Source organism: Phyllostomus discolor, chromosome 4 (genome assembly GCF_004126475.2).
Source record: "Phyllostomus discolor isolate MPI-MPIP mPhyDis1 chromosome 4, mPhyDis1.pri.v3, whole genome shotgun sequence".
NCBI classification, from domain to species: domain Eukaryota; kingdom Metazoa; phylum Chordata; class Mammalia; order Chiroptera; family Phyllostomidae; genus Phyllostomus; species Phyllostomus discolor.
In genome coordinates this window covers 44,547,404-44,561,254 of record NC_040906.2, presented here as the reverse complement: position 1 = coordinate 44,561,254, position 13,851 = coordinate 44,547,404, and the positions used below count along the sequence as shown (strand labels likewise).

Here is a 13,851-nt window from a genome sequence, read left to right as displayed (position 1 = left end):
AAGTAAATGTTAATCATTATAACCCAGATAAACAACAACTCTTTAGAGTCTTCAATAATTTTCAAGAGCTCTTGAGACCAGAGAGTTTAAGGGCAATAATCAAGAACAGTGCTTCTTTTCTGGCACTGGCCAACAGCCTAGACTCTAAAGAGGTGGATGGGGAATTCCCAAGTTTGAAAAGAAACCAGAGAAGATACAATAAATAATTCATAAAACCATTTAGCATGTTTTAAGAAGACTAGAAAATGACATTCATAAGAAAAAAAGAAAATAACTCTAAGGAGTCCTCCATGTTTGGAAATATGTAGTTTGTGGCTGTTGCACTAAAATACCCTGAGGAAATTGGCATCTAAGAGGAGAAACCAATTTATTGTACCAGATTTTTAGAACAATATATGGAAATGGAAAGCATCTCACACCCTTACTTTCCACTTCAACATTCCACTTCTAAGAATAACCACAGATAGAGAGAGGGCAGGCAGTGACATTGTTCTAGGTCTCTGTTCTCTCCTCCTAGGAGCTTTCAGAGCAGTGAGTACTTCTCAGGTAAATCACAATTCGCGAAAATAAACCCATAAAGTCATCACATAATTATAATATGTAAATATCTATTTATCATGTAAATATGTAAGTAGCCCTGAATATCTGCTTTAGAAAAAAATGACACAAGTGTGAAAAAAAGTACCTTTGTCTAAATACTTGCTCTGTAACAATATAAAGCACTGTATTTTATTTACATTTATACAAACAAGGAACATTTACTCTTATATCAAACAAGTAGCTTCTTCCAGGTCACTTAGCTAGTAATGGCAAAGACAAAGTACAAACCACAGTCTGTCCGAAGTTAATGCTTACAATACACTAATGGTGTACAAATAATAATTATCAGTTTATGAAGCACTGATAGCTAGCACTGTGACTGATATTATCAAAAGGCTATAAACCTGCTCTCAAGAGATAGTCATGTACAGTACTTAACTGAATATTAAATTGGATATCATTTAAAGTAGTAATTCTTGCCCTGGCTGGTGTAGCTCAGTGAATTGAATACTGGCCTGTGAACCAAAGGGTTGCTGGTTCCTTTCCCAGTTAGGGCACATGCCTGGGTTGTGGACCAGGTCCCCAATAGAGGGCGTACAAGAGGCAACCACATATTGATGTTTCTTTCTCCCTCCCTCCTCTCTCTAAAACTAAAAATAAAATCTTTAAAAAATATATAGTAGTGATTCTTAAGCAGTAATGAAGCCAAATAAAGTCCACTAGTAATACATAAATATTTCTTAAGGATGAAACTTAAGAGTTACATAATTGAAACACAGGGAAAGAGGAAAGGAAAAATTATGTAAGTAATAATGAAGTAATACCATGAATAAGCACTAGACTGAAAAATAATACATGCAAAAAACAGTGAAGGGGGCAGCCTCAATAAGAGCAGACATTGTATTTATTAGTGATCTACACATCATTGACTTTATCGGTATTTTATAACTACAAAAATTGCTTCTACTATCCAAAATAAATTATATAATAAAATTCTACATACCCTTCTTAATAGCTTTGTATTTCTCTTCATTCTCCATGAAATTAGGATCCATCTTGAAAACATCTTAGAAAATAAATTAAAAGTTTAAGTAAGTGTTTATTTTCTATGTTTATATTTGGTGGTCCTACTTCCCAACCATCACCCCTGACTTACTAAGAACATCTTCTGGATTATAGTCATCTTCCAGAGGGAGCATGTGGGTGAACTGATCATCTTCTTCCACTAAGTCAAGTCCTTCTAGGATAACAGGATGGTCCTTGAAGCCATCTTTCCTTACAGCAAACATCACTTCAATCATATACTGAACTCTTTTGTCAATTTCAGACTCATGGAGGATGTTTCGAAGACGTTCAAATATAGCTAAACAGAAAGAAAAGATGCAATAAACGTTATAATACTCAAACAAAATCTCAGTATCAAAATAAGGATATAAACTTACCATTAATTCCTCTTGGTGACACTTGTGTTAATTTGAGGCCACATTCCTTGAGAAAACCAATAGCTACTTCAACACTATCATCTGTTGGTCTTTCCAGGAGCAAAGTAAGCATCTCTAAACATAGAACTTCATGTGCCTTAAATAGAATAAAGATATAATGGAATAGAGAAAATGCCTCTCTCTCTCTCTCTCTCTCTATATGAATATATATGAATATATATATGAAATGCCTATATATATATATATATATATATTCATATAGACACACACACCTACTATTGAGGGTAATTTTAAGTTAGTAAATCTGGTCTTTGCAGTGATAATATATATATGATTAGCAAAGTTTTATAATGTATATAAAAATACTACAAATACAAAATAAATTTATTCTTTCACTTCCATTATGCATCTGTTAAGAATTTGACTTCTCTCCAAAAGAAATATCCTTATACATTATATAAAATATATAATATACATTATCTATGGGAAATGAAATTAACTTCAAAATATAAGTTAAAAATCATGACTAGTTTTTAATCTGAGATATTTTCATAATCACTATATGAAGAATAGTGATTCTCCATGAGCACAAATCTTTATATTCATTTTCCAACTCATTCTATCAGCAACTGTTAGACAGAAAAATTATATAACTATTTGATCAGAAAATATCTTAGTTTCTGCTTTGCAATGACAGTTTTGAATATATCCCCTCCCCTCCTCCTTTTCTCCCTCCCTCCCTTCCTTCTTATTAAATCAAACTACTTTCACTGGCCATATTCAAACATTAAAACTTATAAACAATACCTGGTAGAATGGGAATAAAATTCTACCAGGAAGCTTTACTATGAAAGAAAAGGAACTAGGAAGCATGTTTGAAACCACTATATATAAAAGCCGTTCTGAAATTAAACATTTATTTAAGATGGGAAGGGAAAAAGTCTCAATCTTAACTCAGGAAATTAACTTTTCTACATTGACCACAAGATGAAAAATATATACAAGCCCTGGCTGGCATAGCTCAGTGGACTGAGCATGGGCTACGAACCAAAGCATTTCAGGTTCGATGTCCAGTCAGGGCACATGCCTGGGTTGTAGGCCACGGCCCCCAGCAACCGCACATTGATGTTTTTTTTTCTCTTTTACTCTTTCTCCCTCCCTTCCCTCTCCAAAAATAAATAAATAAAATATTTAATACACACACACACACACACACACACACCACCTTTTTGGGGAGGGGGGGCAAACAGTCTTACAAGTGACAAGAAAATACTGTCCTGTACCACAGCTGGGAAAATCTAAAACATTTATCGTTTTAACTGTTTTGTGGCAATGTCAAAAGTATCTCCAATATAAGTAAAATACACATTCAAAAACAAAAACACATAGCTGTGCTGATATAGAGATTTAAAGTTTTTTTTTAGAGATAGGATTTCCTTTTTTTTTTTTAAAGATTTTATTTATTTATTTTTAGAGAGGGAAGGGAGGGAGATAGAGATCGAGAGAGAGAGAGAGAGAGAGAGAGAAACATCAATGTGCGGTTGCTGGGGGTTATGGCCTGCAACCCAGGCATGTACCCTGGCTGGGAATCGAACCTGTGACACTTTGTTTCGCAGCCCACGCTCAATTCACTGAGCTACGCCAGCCAGGGCTGAGATTTAAAGTTTTTATATTCTTAATGAGCAAGTTAAATTGTTATAGTATAGCTAATTAGGGTAAAATCTAAAAGGTTTCTAACTGTAAACATTAGAAATAATTCTATGTAGGTAAGCAATAAAATAATATTTAATGTTAGTGAATTAAGTGTGACTTCAAAATTTCTCCTGTTATAGATACAATTAAGTATGATAAAATGTATTAAAAAAAACCTTTGAATATAAACAAGAGAAATTTTACTGTTTTCAAGTTGAACAGAGCAGAATCAAGATTCTCAAATACTGGTAATACAAAATAAACACAAACTTAATAAAGATAAAATTATTTGTATTTAAAACTGATTAAAGTTATAATCTACTATATTTTATAAACTGATTCTATGGCTCTGTGTACTGCATAGTTGTAGGAACCTGGGTTTTTAAATCATATACTATTAGTTTCTCATGAATTCCACATACGGGGAAAAACAGTGGAAGAGATTCCAACTTTATTGCTTTATAAAGACAAATTTAATTACTTTCTCTAACTAAATGACTTGCAGTTAATTAACCATTTACAGAATTAAGAGATCAACTTGATGAAACACTGTCTGGTTCTTCCTCATATTAAAGGTACTTATTATGGTCTTAAAACTAAAATATTACCAAGATAAATTTCCCAAGGACTACAAAAATCAAACAAAACCTGAATTGTACCTAAAGTGCATCAGTCCTGTTGTCTAATGTCAAGAAAAAGCTCCAAGCTTTGAAGATAATTACTTACCACATTTTGGTTAATAAGATGTGCCACAAATTTTGAAGCAGTCAGACAAAGTTGCTGAAAAGTAAAGGTAGAAAAAAGTTCATCTTATAAACTAAAACCAATTTTCATTTATCTTATAGCATCTACAGCTTACTTACTCCACTTAATATATATAACACATAGGATAATTTTATCATTAAAGTTAAATAATAAAGACTAATACATGTGAAAGAATGCCATTTCTGGCAAAAGTTATAATTCTATAGCTATAGCCATCATTTTTGTGGCTCATTAGTGGCCACAGATATTTAGTAGAACAAAGAAAAGTTCTCACGAAATATGTAGTTTTAAAAAATAATTTCTATGTAGAAATCAACATTGCTCACTATTGTTGTTATTGATTTTTTAGTCTGTCCTTATGTGGCAATCTACTTATAATTCCATCATATATACCTTATCATTTCTTCGATAGCCTTTTCGAAAATTAAGAATTAATCTCTTGAGGATTAGTTCTCCAATTTGTGGAAATTTTGAGTTGATAATTGCAACTAATGCTGCATAAACATGGGTGAAGATTGGAGAAGCACTTTGAGCTTGCAAAACAGATCTGGACAACAGGCCTCTGTTTAAAAAAAAGTCAACAATAATCAACAACTTAATTAGAAGAACAAATACCTCAATTAAAATTCAGTAATATTATTTCTCTGTAAATAATCACAAATGCTAAATTAGGAATAAATTTACACCACTTTATGTAGGATGTTTGCCTCCCTAAAGACATCTTTTGAGAAAATAAACTTCAATTTATGCTTTTATAAAACAGACAAGATTTTACCACAATATTTTCTTCAATTTTTTTTGAAATATAATTCCTCTTCTCCAGTTTGATTGTTATATCTAGTTATAAATGTGAGTCTTTTAAACTTCTTAGAAATAATTTAATATTTTCAAAGCAGTGAAAGAGACAAAAGGTCTGCTTCAAAAGTACTAAGTTTAGACAGTGTAAGATTTCCACTTTTGGTCTGTTATTTTACATAAAATTATGTGATTAAAGACAAATCTGAGTGGTTCCCATCATTAAGACTATTTTCGGTGAAATAAAAATGAAGATGTAGAATACTCATATGAAAGATTAAAAAAAAAGCTCTGCAAGAATAATGCTGAAATGGTGACAGGAAAATAAAAGGTTCTCCTTTAATTCATTCTGAAATAAGTATGTTTCTATGTGCATTTGATAAGGAGAGAAGTGGGATAAATAGTTATTTTTAGAACTATAATGACAAATAATTATTGGACTGCCAAAATGCAGGAAAAGATTGTCTCAGTAGTTCTTATGTTTAGGTATGACAACTAAATCATTAGAGCAGAAAATGAGAAAAGGGAACTAATGAATTATAAGACCTTAAGCAACCCACATAACTGTTCTGAGTCTGCTTCTTTCTCAGTAAAATAAAAGAGCTCTACCTACCTTTGAGAACAGTGGCTGCCTTTGGGTCACCTTTGTGACCCCCAATACATGCTACACCTTACTTTATATCCTCGATGTTTTTTGAGATAATAAATCAGGGTTGTGTGAAATGACAAGAAAGTAGCCTTCAGATTTTAACATAATATATAGAATGAATACAGGATATCTCTATTTCCTGACCCTTCTAAACATCACAATTACTTAAAACCACATAGAAAATGCTAAGTCATTCTCTTCTGCTTTTCTAAAATTTGTTACTGATCTTCCTGATTTCTTTCACATTCTCACTTTGAATCATTAGAAATTAAACTGGTCTGGTGTCACACATACACATACATATATACATACACACATATATTCACTACTCCTCATAAATTTAAATTATTGGAAGTATTCAGTAAATGAATGTACAAAAATTATTATATCACATCAAAGCTTCAAAAAGCCTCAAAGAGCAAAAGCTCCATATAACCTCTAATAGTGAATATAAAGTAAATATAAATATAGTTAATAGCTTACATTTTTATAAAAACTGCATTTTAAATATTTTCAACTTCCTTTGAAATAAAGTAGTATAATAAATCGATGATTACTATCCATGTAGTTATTATGTTTCTTCAAAACAATATTATGAAGACTTCCAGTCAAAATGGAGACGTAAGCAGACACACTTCATCCCCTCACAGAACTATAAGAAGGATCAAAACTAACCTCAAAACAAAAAACACCCAGAAATGCCAAAAAATTGAACTGTATGGAAGCCCAATAATCAAGTATTTAAAGAAGCCATATTCGTCCAGAAGGGTAGGAGGGGCAAAGCTGGGCAGCCAAGGTAGAAAGGATGCAGTGTGGCAATGGGCAGTCCCACATTCATGTGTGGTGGATTAAAATCAGGAGGGTACCTGGTGAGCAAGAGATCTCAGCCCCAGGCCAGACTGCGCAGCCCAGGGTTCCAGTGCCAGGAAAATAAAGCCCCATCATAACTTCTGGCTGTAAAAACCAATGGGGTTTAGGGACAGCAGAAGAAACTGCTGGTTGTTCAGGAGAGTCTGTTTAAAGGGCTTGCATGGTCCTAGAATGTAAGCAAATCTACCCACTCTGGGAACAACCACCAGGGCAACAGCTAGAAAGGTGCTAGTCACATATGGGAGGTGGGTAAATTAACTGGGAATGGGGTGGATGGGGAGCAAGCCTCCAGCAGCCAGGCAGCAGCACTGTCCACTCTCCAACCCTTCCCCCGTATTTAGAGCCACAAAGCTGTGAAGCAGGTTGCCCCACCCTGGCGAATACTTAAGGCTCCACCCCATAAAACTTAACAAGTGTGCCAAGACACAGAGTCAAAGCAGCTCTACCCAATATACCGAAACAAACAGGGAGACTGCCAAGTTGACGAGACAAAGAAATATGACCCAAATGACAGAACAGAACAAAACTCCAGAAAAAGAACTAAATGAAACAGAGATAGCCAACCTATCAAATTCCAAGTTCAAAACACACTGGTGATAAGGATGCTTAAAGATCTCACTGAGTACAGCAAAAGCATAAGGGAAGAAATGAAGGCTACACTAAGTGAAATAAAGAAAAATCCATAGGGAAACAACAGTGAAGGAATGTAAGCCAGGGCTCAAATCAATGATTTGGAATATAAGGAAGACATAAATATTCAACCAGAACAGAATGAAGAAACAAGATATCAAAAAAACAAAGAGAGAATGAGAATACTCTAGGACATCTTTAAAAGTGCCATCATCCAAATCACAGGGATGATGGAAGAAGATGAAGAATAAGAAATTGAAAATTCATTTGAAAAAATAATGAAAGGAAACTTCCCTAAGTTGGTAAAGGAAATAGATACACAAGTCCAAGAAGCACAGAGAGTCCCAAACAAGTTGGACCCAAGGAGGACCACACGAAGACACATTATAATTAAATTATCCAAGATTGAAGATATGGAAAGAATCTTAAGAGCAGCAAGAGAGAAGAGAGTTACCTACAAAGGAACTGTTAGCCTTAAGACTAACAGCTAATCTCTCAACAGAATCTTTGCAGGCAAGATAGGACTGGCAAGAAGTATTCAAAGTGATAAAAAGCAAGGACCAAGATTACTCTATCCAGCAAAGCTATCATTTAGAATGCAAAGGTAGATAAAGTGTTTCCCAGATAAGGTCAAGTTAAAGGAGTTCATCAATAGCAAGCCTTTTTTATATGAAATGTTAAAAGGGCTTAGTCTAAGAAAAAGAATATCAAAACTATGAACAGTAAAATGACAACAAACTCACAAGTATCAACAAATGAATCTAAACAATAAAACCAAAATCAAACAACTACAACAGGAACAGAATGATAGATACAGAGATTATTTGAAGGGCTATCAGCACGGAGAGAGAGGGGGGAGGTTGGAGGGAAAGGTATAGGGATTAAGAAACAAAACTGGTAGGTACAAAATAGAAGGAGGTTAAGAATAGTGTAGGAAATGGAAAAGCCAAGAACTTATATGTACAACCCATGGACATGAACTAAGGTGGAGGGGAACTGCTACAGTGAAGGTGGGTACTAGGAGGAGGGGAGCAAAGGGGAAAAAATTGGGACAACTGTAATAGCATCAATAAAATATACTTAAAAATAAAAAATAAAAAACTAGTATGAAATACTACAAAAAAAATAGCTGATGCTTACCTTCCCCTAACTATATTTTCTTGAAGAAGTTCTTGAATAATAATACCTATATTAGAAATGTTGACTTTGTTGATAAGACCATTGATTGACTTCTTTAGGGCTTCCCAGCTCATTCTCTGGTATGCTAAGCTAAAAAGAATATATTTTAATAAAGATTAAAACTTAGTCAACAATCAAATGAGGTTATAGTAAGGACATAAAAATACTTAGTTTTTTATTTTTAACATGATTTTCACAAAATGAACCCAAAATACTGTAAAATATTACTCAATAAACACATACACTATATCCTAAGCTATTTGGCTTTTATGTACATATAATGCTTATATATAGGCTGCTTCCCTTTAGTAACATACAGCTACTAAGGATATGTAAGGATAATTTTTGTTCACGATCACATGATCATGATCATGTATATTGTAATTTGTAACATTTAATCCATTAGTTAGATTCAATACATGCTTACTTTATAATTCATAAAACTTGTCTCTAAAGAAAACATTTTAAAAATAACAGCTATTATTTTTATTTTAAATAATTATCTGAAACATCCACATATAAATAAAAAGGAAATTTTTCTTATGTCTCTTTTTGTAAAAGCATGACAGAAAAAAAATAAATGTTTTAAACCACAATATAAAGAAATAATTATAGGAAAAAGGGAAAATTGTGAGGCTGAAAGACTGTTCTAAATATTTTAAAGAACATCTCTACATTTATGCAGTAATTTCACACTATTCCAGCTGAATGTTAGTTATACTCTTTTTTAACTAAGATCTAAGGTAAATTCTTTAGACTAATTGGGTTTCTTTGGTTGAATGTAATGATAGGAAAAATCTTTTAATATTAAAGCTATAAAATTCTATGGTTTTTGTCATTATTTCTCTGTGAAGTATGATTTCAGATGCAGTCTTTTTTTTTTTCCTTACACACAGCTCTTTGATGAAGCTGACAGACTTCTTGGAATAGTATATACAAATACATAGGTTTACAAAGAATAGCAATCATACTGAAATAACAGTTTTTTAAAACATGAAAAGAACAAAAGTTTGATACAGTATTCTCTGTGCTTCTTAACACATTATATAACAAGAAGTAGTGGTAAGCCTAATAACTATCTTCAAGGAATCTACTTAAAACTTCATTTACTGCTGACTCTGTCCACTGTATTCATAAAGAGTTGGATTAACAATGTTTCTGGTCTTTTACAATTAGGACCACTTTGGACCAGATTGGAAACAGTAAATACTTCTCACTGAGGCTGCCACTACTGCTTTCTGTAAGAGCTACAAGCCTACATGACCATGAAGCTACCATGAACCACAGAAGCCATCTCCAAATCTCTTCTCCACATAAAACCCCAAGCATCACTACCAAGTGTTGGAATGTGACACATAAGGAGAAACTTATGAGTTTAAATTTAATGTTATCTAATGTTCCTTTTTAGCACATATTTAATTTACTTAAAAATTCTATACTTTATTTTATATGACATTTCTACTACAAGCTCATTCTCAAAACAAAATTAATTTCATTTATATAAAGTTCTCAAGTATTTTCAAGTTGCCATTAAAAAAATCCAGGAAAGATAAGAACACTTTCTTGGTCCACCTAGAATCCATTTTTCTTAAAGTACAGCTATCTTCTAGCCCAATCTTTTTACTAGCTCCCTGGCAACTAACTGAGTGACCATTTCAATCTTGAACCCTATTTTACCTAGATAGTATCTCTTTCCATTAAAGAAAAAGGTCTTGAAAACTTAGCTGTACTTTCCTATATAATGCCTCAACATCCCAATTATTTTGAAAAGGGAAGGAAAGGTATTTTGAATGTGAACATTCATATATGAATTTTGATTCTTTGCCTTAGTGTAGCAAAACATTACAGTCTAAGATGTCATGGCCTAAGAAAAGGAAAAAAAGAGAAATTGTCTACTTAGCTTCATGGATTAGTACAGGGGATGGCAAACTATACCCATGAGCCAAATGCAGCCCATAGTCTGCAGTCTATTTCTGTAAATAAAGCTCTATAGGAACTAAGTTACTCATCTGTTTATGTATTATCTATGGCTGTAGTTCCAACAGAGCTGAATAGCTACAACAGAGATAGAATAACAAAGCCTTAAGTATTTGCTATCTGGCCTTTACCAGAAAGAGTATACCAACTCCTGGTTTGGTCAAACTAAAAAGACTAATATTAGGTCAAAAATATCAATACTTGATTATCCAGGAAAAATAGACACTACTTATACACCCGCATGCAATTAGGAAATAAATAATGCAAAAGGAGCCAAGTGGTCTTTCCTCAAATTTTTAAATTCATACACATAAAAAAATAAAGAAGTTATGAGCTAATGTCAGGGCAAATAGTAAGAAAGCTCCAAAGAAGCTTATAGAGTAAAAAAGGAAAGTAGTCTAATTTGAGGGTTCTATCATCACTGTGGACTAATGTAAATTCTGAACAGTCAAGGTTAATTAGACCACAGTTGACCATTTTTTCCAATGAGGGTATGTTTGCCTTGTATACTTAGTGAAAATCAACATGCCTGTTTTTATCTGTAATCTGTTCTTGCATCATCCTGAGCTTTGCAGGAGGAATATATGCTCCACCAGTACGAGTAAGAAGAGGGTCCACTTCATCTTTCTTCTTCTTTGCAGTAGGTTCATCCTGAGCAGAGGAACTCCGGGTTACCAATGGTTCTGGGCTTCTTCTCCCAGGAGATGGGGATTTCCGGGACCTTTTCCGATCCACATCTCTCTCTCTTTCTCTGCGTTTTTCTCGATCCCTACTTCTGTAACATTAAATTTTTGAAAATGGAGAAAAGACAATATGAAATACATTCTTAAATGTATTTCTGCATACCAAATGACTGAAATCATAAGTGGGCCCCAGAAATTCAGACAAGGAAGTGGTTTGGGATGGTGAGAAAGTGCTTCACAGAAAAAATGTAACGTAAATTAGGTCTTCAACACTTGACAGAATTTATATTGAGGGCAAGAAGGGGAGGAGGGGGAAGAAAGGGAGACTGGCTTTCTGCAAATAGTAGTAGTAGACAGAGTAACTACTGAAAAACTGAGCAAGTGTGTTCAGGCTAGAGTGAAAAGAACAGTACGGAAACAATAAAGAATCCTGTGTAATAGTAGTTGAAAGGAAAAGTTCAGCAACATACTAACTTTTTTATATTGGGGAATCATTACTAGTTTTTGAGTGGGATAGTTACATGAAAATAGTGTTTTAAGAAGATAAATTGGCCTGTGACATAGATGATGAATTATATAAAAGAGAAAACAGTTTATTTACAATACTGACAATTTAAAAGAAAAATTATTGTAGAAAATGTAACATTTGAAATTATTCTTGACACAACTGATATTTTTATTAGAAATCTCAGAACATAAGAAGTTTGTTTATTTGAGACAATTTTCAAAGAAAATCAACCACTTCCTAGCCACAATTACTCTTCCCTATTAATGTAGGTGAGTATCCTTTCTTAAGCTAACATTTTAAAAATAATCAGAATATTGTTTTCTGAAACTATCAAGAACTAACAGGAAAGGGTAAATCTTTGCTTTTTATTACTTTTCCCTAGAGATGAGTTTGTCCACTTAGCTATTATTTACATATACTTCCTTGGAAACTCAGATCATTCTGCTCATGCTCTGTACTACCATGAGTTATATAAGCAGAGTAAGTAAAAACAGTTTCTTATTATCATAGATTTCAAATATATAGATTTTAAATTTTTATTTATTTATTTATTTATTTGGGGGAAGGGAGGGAGAACGAGAGTGAGAAAAGCACCAATGTGCGGTTGCTTCTCACATGCTCCTACTGGGGACCTGGCAGGCACGTGCCCTGACTGGGAATCAAATCAGCAACTCTTTGGTTCACAGGCCAGCGCTCAATCCACTAAGCCACACCAGCCAGATCAGATTTTTTAAATTTATTGAATATTAGAGAAAAAGATAGGGAGAGAAACATTGATTTGCTGTTCCACTGCTTATGGATTCATTGGTTGCTTCTTATATGTGCCCTGACCAGAGATGGAACCCACAACCTTGGCTATGGGACAATACTCTAACCAACTGATAATCAGGCCAGGGCCAAATACACTTTTTCTATAGTTAAAATTTTCAATACTAACCGTGACTCCATGCTACCATCATAAGAACGTCCTCTTCTGGAACGCTCATAGTCTGATCTGCTGTAATCGAAGTAATCTCTATCCCGAGGGGATCTTTCTTGTTCTGCGTATCTAATACAGAAAATAAGAAAACCAAAGTTGAAAACAACTATGTTATATATTTAGGAAAGCCATACATTCATAATGTACAACAACTCCATGGCTAAAAAATGTGTTACCAAATTTTTAAGAGATAGCTCATTTTTGATACCCACTCATTCAGTCTCAATTATAAAAGATTTCAGTTTGTGTACAAAATCAACACTGGAATTTACTTAACCAAACTTGTCATCCTGAGTCACACTGCACTTAGTAAAGGATATATAGATATCATATAGAGTTAGCATTAAGTGTATCCTGCAAATGCCTTCTTTTGCTTAGTCTGTACTACTCATTTTATCAAGACAGTGAACAAATGAGACCAATGTCATCAAGTGGCCTCTATAAAGACCAGTCTAACTCCACTGCAAAAGACTTTATTAGCTATTAATCTTGAAACTACGTTTTTGGACAGCAGTGATAATGAATTGAAATTACTAGCAAAAAAGGATGAGTAGTATAAGATCTGTTATTTGAATCTTAAGAGTCAATACAATCAAAGAACCTCAAGAGAAGTTAAACACACACTGACATAATAAATATATAGTAACACAATCCATATTTTACATACACATCTGTGATTTATTTATATACACACATAGACCTATGTGTGTGTTTCTTTGTGTAAAGATTTTTTTTTTAAATAGACTAGGTAACTGATGAAAGATGGTAAGTAGTTACAAACCACTGTAATTAATTTATCCATTAAGCAAAGGTTTTTGGGACAGCAGAGTGCAATAAGAAAGTGCATATGAAGTGAGGAAGAGATTAGAGAAATGAAAGAAAGTTTAGAGGGTGCCTTTCCCTTCATAAATTATTTTTAATGGTCACAGTTTACTAAGTAAAATAACTGAAGTCCCCTACGAATGCATAATGAATATAATGGTGATATTTCTGGATCTTTGATTTTAACATGATTATGATGATATATAAAAATATTTTAAAGACTATAAAGACGTATTTAAAAGGAAAGGATAGCAGTAACAGTAAAAGCAATGCCTCCAAATAATGTGATTTCAACTCAATTTTCCATTTTATACACTCAT

The 13,851-nt window shown here is 33.3% G+C and overlaps 1 protein-coding gene across 1 annotated transcript in view; it reads right to left on the bottom strand.

Annotated features, from left to right (window-relative positions):
* CWC22 (CWC22 spliceosome associated protein homolog) overlaps window positions 1–13,851 on the bottom strand; it is a 54,962-nt gene that overhangs the window by 22,278 nt on the left and 18,833 nt on the right. Inside the window, exons 4-11 of the mRNA XM_028509095.2 lie at window positions 12,668–12,778; window positions 11,069–11,314; window positions 8,524–8,652; window positions 4,833–5,001; window positions 4,401–4,454; window positions 1,983–2,118; window positions 1,697–1,903; window positions 1,544–1,606 (exon numbers count right to left, since the gene is read on the bottom strand). Coding sequence (XP_028364896.1) covers window positions 1,544–1,606; window positions 1,697–1,903; window positions 1,983–2,118; window positions 4,401–4,454; window positions 4,833–5,001; window positions 8,524–8,652; window positions 11,069–11,314; window positions 12,668–12,778 — 1,115 coding nt within the window. The remainder of the gene's footprint in view (window positions 1–1,543; window positions 1,607–1,696; window positions 1,904–1,982; window positions 2,119–4,400; window positions 4,455–4,832; window positions 5,002–8,523; window positions 8,653–11,068; window positions 11,315–12,667; window positions 12,779–13,851) is intronic.